This window comes from Centroberyx affinis, unplaced genomic scaffold (genome assembly GCF_046629955.1).
Source record: "Centroberyx affinis isolate AG114_WGS23_722 - 3 ecotype Tasmania unplaced genomic scaffold, CSIRO-AGI_Caff_v1 ptg001882l_1, whole genome shotgun sequence".
Lineage (NCBI taxonomy): Eukaryota > Metazoa > Chordata > Actinopteri > Beryciformes > Berycidae > Centroberyx > Centroberyx affinis.
This window is the reverse complement of record NW_027280254.1, coordinates 344,728-362,500: the sequence shown is the minus strand read 5'-3', so window position 1 is coordinate 362,500 and position 17,773 is coordinate 344,728. Positions and strand designations below refer to the sequence as shown.

The following is a 17,773-nucleotide window of genomic DNA, read 5'->3' as shown; positions in this document are numbered from 1 at the left end:
AGAGTGTATATCCACATATTCATCTATCTATATCTCATTCACTCCGTTTTCCTTCCTCTTGCCCTGTCTCTCCTGCCTCCCCCTCCTGCCTAACCCCCCTCCCTCAGGCTACCAGGGTGCCATGTGTGAGCAGAAGGTGGACCCGTGCGCCTCCAGCCCCTGCCACAACAATGGGACGTGCTACGCCCAGGGCCCCGGCCCCCTGGGGTTCGGCTGCAGCTGCACAGCGGGCTTCACTGGCCCCACGTGTGCCCAGCTGGTGGACTTCTGCGCCCTGAACCCCTGCGCCCACGGCATCTGCCGCAGTGTGGGCAACAGCTACAGGTGTCTGTGTGTCCCAGGTGAGCTGCTGTGTCAGTGTTCTCGCCAACTGACAGCTTTAATAAAGTTTTCTATTCAATATGGGCTCTGGCTGCCACAATGCTGTGGACATCAAATTTAGCTCAAGTCAGTTAGGGGTGAGACATCCTCACCTCATTTTGTTGTTAATTGAGAAGTATCTAATGAATAAAATGAAATAACAGTTGAATTATTCAGAAAATGTAAAGGTTTCAGTCCCTCTCTGCCTCTCCCTAACCCTCTAGTTTGAAAAATGCAATGAAATAGACGTGGAGAGCACCTACTTTTTTACCTACTTTTGATTTGAAAGAGAATTGACGATGTAACGCATACATCGGCAGTTCAACATATGCACTTATATCATAATAATAATAATAATAATACTAAACTTTATATAGCACCTTTCTTTTTTTGTGACCAACTTTTTATTAGTTTTTCCATGCCATCCTCACAAGGTGGCATAAACATACAAATATACAAATTATACACACAAATACAAAAAAAAAAAAAGGGGGGACAAGGAGCCATCCCCTTGCCCACTCCACCTCCCACACCCTTCCCCCCACCCCTCTTGCCACTTCAGAAATAATATAGTGTTGCTTATCTGCAATCATAAGTTCATCTATTCATACGCATATTAATATAACATATCATAATTGTACACAAAACTAGGCATGTACCCCCTCACACTCGCCCTTCCTCGCATAAAAATATACGCATATCTACAATCATATTTTACATAAAAGATAACACCAGATCAGCAGCTCTTTTAACGGCCTCTAATGTTTCTCCTTTAGCATTGTTTGCAGATGCAGTTGACAATTCTAAGTCTAGTACATTATAAAACCAGGATATCCATTGATTAATCGATAGAGTATGTGGGGTATCCATCTTTTGATAAGGATCTTTTTGGCTGCAATTAAGCCAGCAAAAAGAACCCTTTTCTGATGGTTTAATAAATTAAGAGAAGAATCATGGTTCAGCAATAGAATGTTTGGGAGGCACGGTATCTGAGCCCCAATGATATCAGATACTATGTCAGTCACTTGGCTCCAAAACTGTTTAACTGAAGAACACTCAAAAAACATGTGTACATACGTACCAATAGACTTTTGGTTGCTCAGAAAGCATATTGGGCTTGGGATCATCCTCAGCTGACAACATTTCCTAGTTAACAAATAATATCTGTGGATCATTTTGTACTGTATCAATTGGTGGTTATAATTACATGATGTAAGAGAAATGTTGTTCCATATTCTCTTCCAATCAATAGCCTGTCCATAATTTTTCAAATCTACATTCCATACTGTAATAATACCAATATATCCAAGTAATTTCTGTTGCATCTTTTTATATATGTATGAGGTAAGGCCGCTTCCACCATTTAAGCTCTGTAAGATCTTAACCATTGGATGTGTTGGCAGAGGATGATTCCAGTGTACTCCATATGTACGCATGTGTAACGGATCCCAGGCTTGGTGCCGTTGACAGATTAAAGAAATCCCGTACACAGTAGGGAAAGTTATTGAGACGGCACACGACTGTCCCTTTCTCCAACTACTGGATTATGATTTATTTCTCACATGCATCATAATACTATTTTCTTTTGTTCTTTTCAGTATGCATTCGCATAAATTCAGGTTAGGCATAACCAGACATTCTTCTCTTAAAGAAAACCAATAGAATATAGTTCCCTATATGTCTAATAGTACTCTATTGTATTTATCACAAATTAATTCAGCTTTGTATAACAAAAATAAACATCTCAGTCCAACACACAGTCTCTATTTCTCTATAGTTTCACATATCATCTTCACCATACACCAGATGTAGCATACTCTTCAATCAAATAAACTTCTTATAGAAGAAGACATTAATGTAAATAGTTTACCATACTCATACATACTAGTGTATACTAAAAACAGAATTAAGATGCTTGCACCTGAGATAATTGTCAAAATACATAAAGATCAACACATAAAGTAGTCAAGTGCCCATGGAAACTGGTAAGGGTCTGAACACCACCGACCATTACAACGAGGCGGAAAAATGCTAATGTGAATAGAGGCTAACAGCTAAATTTAAGCTAACCGGACTACATTAAATTAGCCACCGGTAACTCTTAACTAAACTGACAATGTAAATTATTTCTACATACGCTCAATTGTTTCTACAAATTATGCTACCTTGAAAAATGGTAACGTAAATGCCCAGGAGCTGCCAACTGATATAAAAGGACAAAGAAAGCAGTACGTGGCAAAACCGCCATTACAGGGTACACAAAGGAAGCTACTATTCCAGTATTTTAACCTAGTTATCAACCGTGTAGTGTAACAATGAACTTACATTACATACACACAGCACTTATACATTTTCTACATCAATTTTTAGTGATTTTTAGGTTAACCCTAACCAACCTGTACACAGTAGGGAAAGTTATTGAGACGGAACACGACTGTCCCTTTCTCCAACTACTGGATTATAGACGCAATCGGTGCCCGCATGCACTTTCCCAGTCCCAGTGACCCTTTGGAGAGGTACTGTCCCCTACTGTTGTGAAATAAAATAGCATGGCATTATTTGATCCATAAATCTGTAATAGTAAATTAGTAAGTCTATAAATAAAGTTTGACAAAAATAAAGAAAATACATCTTCAAAAATAAACAATAAAACCTTTATGAAAACAAAAATATATATATATATCTCAAAACCCTTTTTGTGAGTATCACACATGGCAGTGCGTAGTTGTAAATAAAAAAAAAAAGATGAGCCAGGTAAATTGCATGTATATTTCAACTCTTGGAAAGACATTAGGCCGTCTTTGTTTATTATATCTGAAAGGTAATGTATCCTGCGGGTTTGCCACTGTGGGAATTGGATGGCTTTGTTTCCAATACGTAACAATGTTTTTTGAAAAATCAGTGTATGATTATGCCAGTCTACTTCCCATTTACACAATTTCTCTATATGTTTCCACACCTTAACAGCTTGGCCAATAATTGGTTCAAGTTTATGGACACAATCTTTAAGAGACATAGTAGAGAACAATATATCTCCAAGTTTAAGTGGTGAAACTATATTTTTTTCAATTTCAACCCAGGATACATTTGTCCTTTCTTCAAACCAATTTTCCAATGCTCGAAGCACAAAGGAATAATAATATAACCCAAAATTGGGAACATTAAGGCCTCCACTTTTTTTTTTATCATACTGTAACACTGTGTATCTGATTCTTGGATATTGTTCTTTCCAAATATATTTCGAAATTCTAGTCTGCAGCTTGTCCCTGAACCCGTCTCGTGGTGATAAAGGCAACATGCTAGCTAAAAAATTGACTCTTGATAGAATGTTCATCTTGATAATTGAAATTCGTCCTGCCAAAGATACTGTTAAATTGAACCACTTGTTTAGGTCTCCTTTAATTGTTTTGTAGATTATTTTATAATTATTTGCTACTATTGTATCTAATGAGGCATATATTGATTCCCAAATACTTAAAATTTTGGACAATTTGTATCTCTGTATTCAAATTTAGCTCTACCATGGCATTATTCAGAGGTAAAAGAGATGATTTATTCAAATTAATCTTGTAACCAGATATAGAACTAAATTTGCTAAAGATATTTAAGACATTAGGAAGTGTAGATGGTACCTGATCCATATACAATAGCAGATCATCCGCATATAGAGAAATTTTATGATCAGTATCTTTTACCACTATCTGCTTCACTTCATCAGAAAATCATATTTTCTGTGCCAGTGGCTCTAGCGAGATTGCAAATAGTAATGCAGAGACAGGGCACCCTTGTCGTGTGCCACGTTGGATTGAGAATCTGGGTGACCACTGGTTGCCTGTCAAGACCATAGCACTTGGATTGTTATATAGAATCTTCAGCATATTCATGAATTTCTCCCCAAAGCCCATTCTCTGCATTGTGTACCACAAGAAGGGCCACTCTAGCCTATCAAATGCTGTATAGCACATGGAGATGAGATGTCTGATGCGGCATGTATGTATGTATATAGCACCTTTCTTAACAAGGTTACAAGGTGCTTTACAATAAAATGAGAAGAAAAAAAACTTCAATACAGATAATAGATAAAGGAATAAAACAAAGAGCAAGCAGTACAAGTGTAATGAAAGGAAGGAGCTGAAACATGCATATGCCGAACCTGAAAAGTCCCACACAACATGAAAATGTTAAAAGACATTCTGTTTAAAATATGTTTAATAGTTTATAAGAGATTTTAAAAAAAAGACACTGTGTTGGCTAACCTAAATGCCGGTATTACTGTCTTCTATCTCAAACAACACCTACGTATCAGTTAACTTAATCTCAAAAAACATGTTTTTGTGTTTCTGGCCCCTTTAACGCAATCTATGAGCAATCCTCATCTCGTATTCAGACAGAACTATAAGTCATTGCCACAGACGCACTGTGGGACCGAGCAGAGTCTGTACTTGTTTACAGGACACAGTGTGAGTGTCCTGCAGGCACATCTCTTTGTCAGTCTCACCCAAGGGTCTCTGTGGGATACCTTCCCCTCTCTTATATTCTCTCTGTGTTGATCTGTCTCTGTCACCCGCTCTCTCTTCTGTTCTCTCTCTCTCTCTCCCTCTCTCTCTCTCTCCCTCTCTCTCTCCCTCTCTCTCTCTCTCTCTCTCTCTCTCTCTGTCTCTCTGCCCCTCTCACCACTGTAAATCTGGTTTTACATCGAGCCTGTCACGTTTAGTGTTACGTAATAGAATGGTGGCTTGTGGCATTGGCTCCCATTCAGGCAGAGAAGCAACAAATATCGTTCGGCTGAGTGATGAGTTATTCTTAGATGGGATGATTGTGGCAGTGGTGCTGATGGCTCTGTGCTCAAATCAATTGAGTGGAATGATGACTAATCATTATCCATTCTCTTGCAATTACCCTGTGGTGGGAGGGGAGGGGGATGACTTTCCCTGTGGCCCATAAACATAATTTGACATACCACCCCTCCTCCTCTGTGTGTGTTCATACCATCTGACAATCTAATCTATGAGCCAATAACTTGCTGTCTTCATCTGTAATTTGATGATCCCTATGATTGTTTCATTCTCCTATGTTGACAAACTCTGTGGCTGCTACTTTAACAGCTGTTTTAAGGTTTGGCCCAAGGAAAATATTCAGATATTAAAACTGTTTAGTGCAGATTCAGAAAGTTAGGTTGTTTAAATTATCCATATATCTTGTATTTAAAATGTTCTTTTGCTGGAATTGACAGCTAACATATCCCTCAAAGAGAGCATGTGTCATGAGCCTGGAAGTAAGCTCTTCTTCTGAAATACTTCTAAATTACTTTTTTTTTTTGGAAGATGCAAGGTCTCTGCAGGACACAGATGAATTTCTACTTCACGTTTGTAATATTGAGTCACAGGTTTGTCATAAAAATTTGTTTCACATACTTTGCCCACAGCTGTCCTTCCACTTATTTATTAGAACTTGGAATGAGGTCTGAGCTTTAAAATGTCTGATTTTTGGACCTGGGTAAAAATTAAAAATATTTGAACTACAAGAGCCACACTTGATTTGATTTGACAGAATACTTAAAAACTTAAAAAATGGACACATCACTTATGAGGCGACATAAACCACACACCATCATAATCCCACCATACATCGTATTCCTCATGTTTAATCAAATATTTGAATGATTTCCACTCCTCTTGTGTCCTGGGTTGCAGAGAAGGCATGTTTCCATGGTTTCAGATATCTTTCCTTTTTCTCAGTCTTAATTTTTCCATTTTGTATTTCTTGAGTATTTTATTCCCTTCTTTGTCCTTTTGCCCTTCCTAGTCTTTATCTTTCTGTGCGTTTACCTCACCTCATTTCCCTCTCATCCTCTGTTGTCTGGTTGCCATGGTGAAACAGTTGCTTTGCAAGTGTGTGTATGGCTCCGAGCCATTGTCTGTGGCCGTGACTGTGCTAGCTGAGCAGATGCTGCCATCCATCCAATCAAATGTCTCTGCTCAGACAGCCCTGTCTAATGGGATTGGTGAGATTGGTGATTTGTAATTAGCATCCCAGACATTACAGTGAACATACACACACGCCACACACACACACACACACACACACACACACACACACACACACAAACACACATAAACACACGCAAACACACACAAACACACGCAAACACACACACACACACAAACACACACACGCAGCGTTTAGGGCCATAATTGACCTTTTCTCCACCTCATCAGTATTCCAGCTGGTGTCTGAGTGTGTGTGTATGCTGTGTATGAGCATTTGTGTCTGTATGTGTACACACGTGCATACATGAATGCCTGTGTGTGTGCGTGTGTGTGTGCGGGGGGCGGGTGTGTGTGTGGGGTGGTGTCTGTGTAAATGCCTATTGGCGCTCTGAAGGAGGGCTGCTGGAGAACTGATATGTAGAAGGATCCCATCATCCGTGCTCTGTGTGTGTGTGTGTGTGTGTGCAGGCGTGTGTCCGTGTGTGTGCATATGTGCCTGTTGGCATTCTGACAGAAGGCTGCTGTTTAGCTGATATGTAGAAGGATCCCAGCCTCCTGCTTTCTGTAACCAGCTCACAGGAGAACCAGCCAGCCAGCCAGCCAGCTAGTCATCCAGCCAGTCATCCAGTCATCCAGCCCTGAGAAAGCAGACAGAGGCACTTGACATTTCACTGGCATTTCACTGAGAAGGCCCTGGAGGCTCTAACCGGGCTCCTCATTAATTCCCCCACTTTCCTTCCCCAAACACACGTTAGCGGTGGCCCAGGGAGGGGTTGTTGAAACTTTTTCAGCATGGGACCCAAGTGAGAAATTTAGCCTGTCGAACTGGGAGCGGGGCTAATGAAAACAGATTGCTACACTTGTCATGTAGGGACCCAAGAGACATGGGTCCTCCAGTGATTTTGGCTCCTCACCCCTAGCTTGTGAAGCATTCCTCTGAAGACTTCAATACCAGTCTGAGCAGGTACATCCAGGTTTATATCAGGGCATGTACATGAATTACAGCTGTTTGTCAGCCTAACTGCTATTGATTTACGTATATATACAATGGGGGTCATAGAAAACACACCTCATCAACTAACACTAGACTATTTTATAATATTATAGGACAGAATTAAAGATCATATGCAGACAAAAGTACATTAATTCAGAAAACTTAACACTGCTCTGTCTTTCAGTCTTTTCCTATTTTCTTGCAGATGTATCTGCATAACAAACATAACAGTGCAAGCCAAACAGATGAGTCAGCCATGCTGTATTCTCTTTCACATATGCTTTGTATTTTTCTGTTCAGCTGCTGCAGCCTGTTACTATTGAAGAGGAAACAGACGAGGCAGTGAGCGTCTGTCAGTCTGTGTGTTGACCTTGCAGTCGTGCTGTTTTCTGACGTTCGAGGCTCATTCAGTCTCAGTACACAGCTGCCATCCTATGGAAAACACTGTGCACTGCATGCCATTTGACCTTATGCCCATGAAAATCAATGGCGATATGCTGTCCTTACAAATGACTCATGCACTTCTTGGAGAAATAATCATTATTTATTGATTGTCATGTGTAGTTTCTGGTTGTTATGTTTGTATCACAGCAACGATTATGGTATCCAATGATGTGTTGATGCAGTGTTAGCCATTATACACAGTCTCCTTATGCATTAGTACAGGATTTCCCAAGCAGTTCTTACTAGGGGTGGATAACAGGTGCAACAGAAGTACAGCAAATATGTACAAAATGGGACCTCCGTGATGACAGCATATCTGTGTGTAATGGATAAGCAGTAGTTATACACACATTGAATAGGTGCTGGGCTATTAGAGCAACAGTAAATAAAGCGTAGAGAACGCACACTAGGACCTCCATTCATACATCTTTATTAAGCAACATTTCGATCCTACATAAAGATATATGAATGTTCCTAGTGTGCGGACTCTACTCTCTATATCTAACATATGCGTCCCATATAGGCTACAGATCAATTAATAATTCATTTTTGGGGTGAAGCAACACTGTGGCAGAAGTACAACAAACATCGAAAGAGCGGGACGGCTGAGATGGCGGTAGAGGTTAGAGAAGCAGACTGAACGATTTCTGGTTCAAATCCCTGAACTGAATATGAGCAAGGAAAGTGAGTGAGCATTGCGCTCCCCTACCTCAGCAACTACCGGTGTGATGCCTTTGAGGAAGGCACTTAACCCTCAACCACCTGCTACTTGGTGGCCAACAGATGAATGCTGTGGTCGCACCGGGCAGCTCCTAGGTGTCAAAGTATTTAACGGTGAATATGAAGCGAGGCATTGCTGAAAAACAGCAAAACCCTTTCCCTAAATAAATAGAGGGTAAAACATCCCCTTGTGGGTGCATTAGCAGTGCAGTAGAAACACAACATGTTAAAATCTTTAATGATTCCAACATTTTTGTATTTATGTGTCCCATAGGCTACCATGGCTTGTACTGTGAGGAGGAGTACAACGAGTGTCTGTCTGCCCCCTGCCAGAACTACGCCACCTGTAGGGATCTCATCAACGCCTATGAGTGTGTCTGCACACCACAGTTTGAAGGTATGTGTGTGTGTGTGTGTGTGTGTGTGTGTGTGAATATGTTTTTTTAAACATGTGCACACATCTGCAAATAAGCTTGTTTTTGCTGTATGTGTTTCACAGGACTGAATGTGCAACTAAATGCTGTAAATGATTACATGTACTGTGTGTGTGTGTGTGTGTGTGTGTGTGTCCCATGCAGGCAGACACTGTGAGATCTACAAGGACCCGTGTCTGAAGCTGCGCTGCCAGAACGGCGGTCGCTGTGAGAGCGCAGGACTCAACGCCTCCTGTGCCTGCCCACCTGGATACCTGGGTGAGCACTTGCACTATGCATCAGCCTGACTACCTTGCCTATTAGTATGCTTCTCATGATTGGGGATAGAGCTGAAATCAATCAAATGGTAAATAATGCATTTATTTTTTAGACTGCCATAAGAAACTGGTTGCATTCCAATTCAGATTTTCCAGTATGTGAGTTGACAGAAAGAGCTCAGGTTCACAGAATGAAAGCAGAGAATGATCAGAGTTTCTTATACAGCCCTTCTTATACAGTCTCTCATTGTGATAACATTAACAACATTAAGTTAATGAAATAATGGTGAAATGACTATTTGAAAACCATTGGGTCAGGACACCGGGACTTTCCAACCTCTGTTGTTGATTGATATGTCTGTCCAATCAGGGGAGAGCTGTGAGGTTGACATCAACGAGTGTGAGAGCAGCCCTTGTCACCACGGGGGGACCTGCATTGACCAATCAAACGGCTTCACCTGTCACTGTCCACCAGGGTGGGTGGGGCCCAGCTGTGAGATCCGTAAGTCAACCTGCCAGAAACCGTCTGTTCAACTGTTATTCTAAATTAGACATGTGGAAAGCAACATCCTTACCTTTTCCTGTGTGTGTGTTTGAACTCTCCCAGACCTGCAGTGGAAGCCAGCACACCCCGAGGACACCCTGACCAACATGCCCCGCCACTCCCTCTACATCATCATCGGCGCTCTGTGCGTGGCCTTCGTCCTCATGCTCATCATCCTCATCGTGGGCATCTGCCGCATCAGCCGCATCGAGTACCAGGGCTCGTCGCGCCACGCCTACCAGGAGTTCTACAACTGCCGCAGCATCGACAGCGAGTTCAGCAACGCCATCGCCTCCATCCGCCATGCCAGGTCAGTCGCAGGATTGGTATAAAAACCTTATTTGACCAGGAAAGTTGATGAAAGAGTACATAAACCCCAAACCTAAATCTTTGTAAAGCTTGACACCTAATGGTAAAAAGCATTCTACTGAAGTTGCCATCTGCTATTAGCTGATCTTTGGTGCCAGGTGACCACCTGTTTTACTCACTTTTACATACTTTATAGAAGGTGACATCACTTGTCGCCAGAGATCAGCCAATAGAAGATCGTAATTTCAATAGCAAGCTTTTTACCATTAGATGTCAGGCTGTAGACAGATTACCCTTACCTTTTAAGAACACAGTCTTACCTCTAGAAACAGTTGTTTACGTTTAATTTACCACTACATCACGGTGCTAACCCAATAGAAACAAAAAATGGTCATCATATAGACACAGCTACATTGCAAAAATGTATTACATGATGCAAATAATGATGTGCGGTTGATGTGTGTGCTTTCCTGTTAGATTTGGGAAGAAGTCCAGGCCTGCTATGTACGATGCCACTCCCATCACCTATGAAGACTACAGTCCTGATGACAAGCCTCTGGTTACCCTCATCAAAACGAAGGATTTGTAAAACACAACCGTCCCAGCACATCTTATCCTGACCCACACATACAACTGCACACGTACAGATGTGCATGAATACACACACACGTACAGAAAGTCAGTATAAATCTTACAGTATTTCTTTAGAAAAAAAAATAACAGCAAAACAAAATTGAATGTAAAGTGGAGACGAAGAAGAAGAAGAAGAAGAAGAAGAAGAAGAACAAGAAAAAGAAGAAGAAGAAGAAAAAAAATCCAAAATATACTATACTGTAGTTTAAAAAGAACAAATCTGGAATTTGATACATCTATTTTCCTGTCAAAGTCCACGATAAGGCTATATTGTAGCATAAGAGCATACTTTGCATTACTTTAGTTGTTGATGAAGGGTGACACTACCAGTAACCTCTGCTGTACAATAGAGTGATGACTTTAGTCTGCACCAGACTGTCTGTCTGTAGATGGGGCCAGCGACCCATGAACCCAATTTCTAAGTGTAGACTCAGCAGGCAGTGCTGATAACTGTCCTTACAGCTGTGGTAGTAATAGGTGCACTCCTCATAGTGCATACACTGTACCTTCTTTCTATATTTAAAAGATCTGCAGTAGGTTGCCTTACTTGGTGCATGGGTAGATTTGATGTTTTCTCTGCATTATTTTGAAACCCTTCGTACTTGGTTGTTGGTATTTTTTGTTTTTCATCGTAGCTGTATTTCTCTCTGTCAGGTTTGTGCCAAACTTTTCTTTGGGTAATTTGTGGTTGGTAGATCAAATAAAATGTGTAATAAAATGACTAGTCAACTGGGAGCTGATGGAGCAATGCTTTTTTTTTTTTTTTTTTAAATGCATATAGTCCTGTTCTTTACATGCAAGTTCTCAATGGTGTACTAATAGTAGAGAGCGTGGGTATACTGCTGAGGAGAGAGTGGAGTACTGTGACCCTACCATCCTATGTATTTCAGTGATAGCTAGGTTTATAGGGTGTAATCTAAATGCACAGAAAAATAATTGGGTGTACTCGGTGTACCTGTTTATGCCATTGACTACACTGCTGACGTTTCTGTACAAATAAATTGCTAGTATTGACAGTGTTGAATAGTTTCTTTATGAGAGTTTCTTTGCAGGAGTGGCCCTCCACTGGCTTTAGGGATGAGCTGAGGGAGCAGAAAGAGGAGGAGGAGGAGAGTGAGAAGATGTAGAGGATGAAAGGCAAGAGGAGGAGAAGGGAGATGGTGATGGTGATGATGATGAGGATGAGGATGAGGATGAGGATGAGGATGAGGATGGCTAGCCCAGTCTACTCCAGTATATGTGTGCTTCTGTGTCCTGCCTCTGGACTCTCTGTCTGTGCAGCTGTGTTGTTCCTCTCCAGGTCAAGCCTCTGGCCTGAGCGATGTTTTGCCACTAGGCTCAGCTAATCCTCCTCCTTTTCTTTTTTTTAAACACAGCAACCACATGATTACCTATTATCTATGTTGAATGATGTAACAATAAAGATACAAGTGAACACAATCTATTTATCAGGTGTCCCGTGTGAATTCTGTCTAAATTGTTGTCATAAACTAAAATCAAATATATTTGTTAATGATTTGTAAATTAAACTAAAACTATGTTTATTAATGTTTCAACCATGACCTTCCTTGAGCCAGGTTGTAACACTACTATCACCAATCAACAACCAATCAATCACCCACAGTCAGGCTGACAAGTTTTTGTTGACCCGGGCCTCATTCAGCGTCAGCGAACTATCTAATGCTGCAGGGACATTTGTGTCTTTTCTCACTTTCACTGGGGGAAATTTAGTGTGTGCCACAGTTCTTCATCTACTAGTATGGATTATATTGACATTGGTTTAATCCTCCATTTTAAAACAGACAAGTGAGAATATCAGAAAATTTCAAGTCACCATCATCACAGTGGTGCTGTGTCACTTACTAAACTAAGGAAATGTTCAATGTTTCATTTAGCTATGCTGTTGACAGTGAAGCATCTACATAGTTCCATACATTTTACTGGATTAGTAGTTCCATTAATTTTAGATCAGTCATGATTAGCTGACACACAAGAAAAAATATTTTGAAAAACATGGGGCCTGATTAAAAACCAAAAAAAAACAAAAATGTAAACAACTGTTCTACAACATCTGTTTCTCTCCACTGGCCTGTCCCAAGGTCGTACCCACCAGACTGAACTGTCAGCCGTGGGAAAGACCAAATATGGAGCGCTGGTCCTGTGAACGGCCTCGCTGACCTGAGGCTTAATCCAGATGTTCCCCAAGTAAACAGCTCTAAATACAGACTGGGGCTGTGGAGTCATGTCACCTACATACATGCATGCATGTGCACAAACACACACACATACACACACTGCAGGGGCACCAGACGTTATTGATGGCTTGCTTATAGTCTGAGATGGAGGCGAAGTGTTTGACCTTTGCCCTCTGTATGCCCCGGGGGGGGGAGGGGGGGTCAGGGTGGTCTCTGTTTGGCCTTGACATGGGTCCCAGGACACATCCTCTGTACCAGGGGTTTTCGATCTCTTTCATCCCGAGGCCTCCATGTTGATAAACTGAGATTCTCTCATTACGCTACATGCAGTTGAGGGGTTTAATTATACATTTTTTTTTTTTTAGCATTTTTCTAGCATTTTACTTGAAATGTATCACCCAATCGCAAAAATATACTCGATTTCACCAACTTTTGTGTAGGTAAAGGCCTTAAAATAGTGAAAAATGCTGGTACTTTCCTGAAATTAGTTTTACTTTCATGTCAGCATTCATTTTGTTAAATGGTGGATTTTGAACAAAACTCTTCATTTAGTAGATTTACACTATGAGTATGTGTGCAAAGTATCTAGACTACTTTTTATGTAATCGTGCAAAAAGCACAATTAAATCAGTGAATAATGGACAATGGTTCAGTGGGTCCCCAGACCTCACTGAGAATAACAAGGTCATACCAGGCCAATCTCAATTCAACACAGCCGGGCAGACTGAATGTTTTTGTTACAACATGGTTTCGAGAAGCCTAAGAAGATCAAAACTGTGTGGGCAAATCATTGTGCAGCAATTCACCATAGACTTTGTCTTTAGCTGCCTTTGTGAAACGTGGGAATTATTGCTGTGAGAGATTGAAGTTAACCAAGTTTTATTGCCACTAGCCGCTGAAATAATGCCATGCCATTTATGTTAGGCTTTTATATGATCAATGGCATTTTCACAGCATTCCTGCATTGGCTGGTTTCTCAGTTGAGGCTGACTCACTCTTATGGTGCCTTAAAAAGCTCCTTGAAAAGCTCATACTTCCGACTACAAAAGTCGTAAATATGATTTCTCGTGCACTCAGGTGGTTTTGGTCTGTTTGGTTTACCAATATTTGTTTTAAAACAAAAGTAGTTTATTTGTGTTTGTTTATTTGTCATATAAAATATCAGAAATTTCCACGGTCGTGTTTACCACTTTGTTGAGTCATGTACGCTCTGGCGAAATCGTAGTATCTCCGACAGCACGTGAAGGCAGCATTAGCAAGGCTGACACTACAAACAAAGACCTGGCACCGCCACCTGCAGGCCAGTCTGGTAACTACACGCAGGCGGAGCAACGTCGCCTTCATTACCGTCCAGTCCAGATTGAAGGAGGAAAGAGAGGCAAGCTGTGAAAGCGAGCAGATGTGAGCTGGACTGAGAAAAGAGAACAAGCTGTAGTAAAGACGGAAAACCTTTGATTCTCCTAATATGTGGCAGCCCGCGTCGGAGCGATTGCAGGTAGGCTACGGGTGTTTTAAACGTTATTTCTCGACAGAGCAGCAGTGAATAAACGGTTCAACCCTGTGTTAGCAGTTCTTGCAGCCCACCGTGCTGTGTGTGGCTCCAGCCTAGGAGTCTTGCTACGGTTTCTGCAGAATTTAGAGCAGCTAGCTACAGATGTTTTGTGTACACCGTCTTTCACCTCGTTGCATAAATGTCGTTGCTTAAATGTGAAAAATCAGTTCTCTTTATTCAAACACTCATCTGCTGCTGCTCGCTCCGTATTATTCCAATTTGCCTAGTGCTACGTTTTAACGTACGTTACGCAAGCCTGGGCTACAGTGTATCAGTGTACTGTATATACCTCTACTGGATTCCTCCGCAAATCCACCACAGGAGATGTTCATACATTTTCTGAGACATGCATTCCAGAAGTCAGTAAAATGGCCATGTTGGCCCTCAGGCCTGGCTCATCTGAGCCTCCTTTTACACTCTACCTTCACACTATAACCTACTGAGTGCAACGGTAGGCCTACTTTTGTTGTCAGTATTTTTTTCAGATGGCGTCATGTTGCTTGGCCTATGATGAGATTAGGATGTTTAATCTCTCGTTTTCCCCTCCTCATTTCTTCCTGGAAGCTCTGGGTACGAGAATGTTTCTGTGTGAAGTCGCTGAAAAGCAGGTCCTAGCCAACAACCTGGCGTCTCTGACCTGTTTGGAGATGGAAAAAACATCGTTAACGACACGTAGTTTGATATCCAGGGGCGAGGGGCAAGCCGTGCACCGAGCCTGGCTTCACGTCTCCTGCAGACGTAATGCTCTCCAGATGTCGGGGTACGGACTGCCTGCCAAGTGAACTTGCACAATCCCCTCTCTTGCCCAGGCGTCAAGAAGATGGAATCACATATTATTAAAGCGGATAGTTCCGGTCCTCAGTTCTGATTGGCTGAGTCGGGGCAGCTGTAAATTATCCGATAAACGCACACTTGTGGCCCATAACATACCAGTTAATTTAAATATTTAAGCGCCAGGCTAACTGATAATCACTCATCACTCATTCCGCTACTCTGGTGTCGCCTAGCAACCGCGTTCCAGAACTATATTGCTTGGCGGAAGAACAACGTCTGTTATCAGTTAACTATTGTTTATATAAAAATAAAATGTTTATTGAACAATTCGCAGTGTTTTTAGACCAGCTGAGAGGGGTTTAGGCACTGGGCTTCATGTCATGCCTAACAAGTGGTCTAAAATCACTGTTAATCACAACATCTCCCGGCTTATTGCTCAGGTAAATTTGCTAGAGCCAGTATTTTCAGTGATTCTATCCAGTCCTGCATTGTACCTGCGTGGAATATAGCAGCATTAACATTGATGTAGTGCAAGCTGAACACTTTGAAAACTTTGAGGTATAGTAATAATATACATCAACACAATTAATACTTTTATGAAAGTATAATTGCTTTGGCTTTATGTTGATGGTTGTGTGGTTGGAGGTCATAGTTTACCCACTGACATTCACAACCACATCACAGAACATGAATAGTTAGGATTCCTTCTAACTGGAATAAGTCCCAGACCAAAAAGTTCACTATATGTTCTGAAATGGAAACCAGCATTACCCGACATCTGCAGTCCACCACTGAAAGAACTCTACAGAAACACTTCCAAGTGTGTGTGTCTGAGCGAACTCAGCTCTCGGGTCTTCCAGGCCTCAGAAATCCTGTCCGTCTCAGAGCCATGGTCAGTTAGCCCTACGGCCCTGGCCATGATTCCCCCAAAGCATTTCACCATTAGGAGATTATGGTAATGGTCATGTACAATACAATTGTACACTACCCCACCCTGCATATATCCTGCATCAGCACTGGAACATTTTCTTAACAGTCTCTTTTGGGGGTCGTGCAGAAATACACAAAGTAGGATTTTCACAATAATAGCCCTGGCTGCCAAAATGTAACATGGTGAGATGCTCAACAATCACAAGAAGATTCACTAAGTCATTAAGCAATGCCCTTGGAGCAGAATTTGGATCCACAAGGTCTATCAAGGTTGTAACTCCTCTTCTTGAGGTGTACAAAACAGAATCCCTCATGGATTCCCTACTACCTAACAGCCCATGATCCAGAGGGCCGCACTTCACTCACAGGGGCTATTTGGGATAGAAACGTTCAATACTTATTTTTACGACCCATATCTGTGAATAATTTACTGGCATGGTTAACAGTTGATGCACATGAGTTTTAGAATCGGTGAGGAAGAGGCCTAGTTCAAATTAACAGTATAGAAGAGAATAACCATTGCAATAAAAAAAGCCTAGAAACACTGTGTTGTGCAACCATAGCGATGTCTGGCCATTCCCTGCTCTGTAACCATGACGACGGTCATCCTTTCGACTGATATTGTCATCCTTCACCTCTTTGAGGCAGGAATGGCGGTGTTCTGGGGAGCTGAAGCAGTCAGGTAGCGGAGCTACGTCCTGCTGCTTATTTATTATGTTGTGTTTTGTTGTTTTCTTTCACCGTGGCATCGATCCACAATATTCTCACCTGCGCTGTCCTCTGTTGCCATAGCAACATCTGATGTCTTGCTGCATTTTCGTCTCCTGCTCGAGTGGGAAGAGAAGGGAGGGAGGGGGCAGAAGAAGAGAGAGAAATAGGCAGAGATAGGTCATGGCGTGAGTTACGGGGTACCTATGGGTTTACAGCTCATTTTTACTGACAATCAGAAGTGTCTTGGAACCGGAGCCAGTGTTGCAACAGCACGTGTTGGTGCTGCATTGTCTGTCTTTGCTCTGTCTGTCTCTGTCTCTTTGCGTCTCTGTTTTCTCTCCCTCTGTCTGTCTCTCTGTTTCTTCTCCAACCCTCCTACCTCTCTTTGACCACATCCCTCAATCAGTTTCAGGAGCCCTTCCTCCCAGGCACAAACCAGCCATGTTAGTTCAACAGCAGATTGCACAATATGCACTGGTCCTCACACAAATGTACACACACACACACACACACACACACACACACACACACACACACACACACACACACACACACACACAAGTTGGCAGACAGGCAAATATGCACACACACAAACACAAAACAACAGGCTTCCCTCTTGACCATCTCCGGGGCTACTAAACATGTTTTTTTCTCTGTCAGCAGCTCCTTTTAGCCATGGTTTTCATTTTTGACATTTTCATGTCTGTGATACTGACAAACGGCACTGAGCAGATGAAAAGGTTTGGTCCTGACAGTGCATAAATAGCTGGCTGAGGTCAAACATGGCCAGAACCAACCACCACACTGCATCTATCTGCGCGCCTTTCCTTGTTACTGTCTGCATATTGCCATCTCTTTCTGCCTTTATTTGTCTGTCTGTCTGTCTGTCTCTGTTTCTGTCTGGGGCTGCTTTGTGGTCAGGCACA

At 41.8% G+C, this 17,773-nt stretch overlaps 2 protein-coding genes across 2 annotated transcripts in view; both read left to right on the top strand.

Annotated features, from left to right (window-relative positions):
* The window catches only part of dner (delta/notch-like EGF repeat containing), a 56,806-nt gene extending 44,692 nt beyond the window's left edge, over positions 1 to 12,114 (top strand). Inside the window, exons 8-13 of the mRNA XM_071530122.1 lie at positions 108 to 341; positions 8,783 to 8,905; positions 9,087 to 9,200; positions 9,570 to 9,701; positions 9,807 to 10,053; positions 10,530 to 12,114. Coding sequence (XP_071386223.1) covers positions 108 to 341; positions 8,783 to 8,905; positions 9,087 to 9,200; positions 9,570 to 9,701; positions 9,807 to 10,053; positions 10,530 to 10,641 — 962 coding nt within the window. The 3' untranslated portion in view covers positions 10,642 to 12,114. The remainder of the gene's footprint in view (positions 1 to 107; positions 342 to 8,782; positions 8,906 to 9,086; positions 9,201 to 9,569; positions 9,702 to 9,806; positions 10,054 to 10,529) is intronic.
* A 2,132-nt stretch (positions 12,115 to 14,246) lies between these two features.
* The window catches only part of pid1 (phosphotyrosine interaction domain containing 1), a 30,393-nt gene continuing 26,866 nt past the window's right edge, over positions 14,247 to 17,773 (top strand). The window contains exon 1 of the mRNA XM_071530121.1: positions 14,247 to 14,375. Within this exon, the coding sequence (XP_071386222.1) occupies positions 14,346 to 14,375 (30 nt within the window). The 5' untranslated portion in view covers positions 14,247 to 14,345. The remainder of the gene's footprint in view (positions 14,376 to 17,773) is intronic.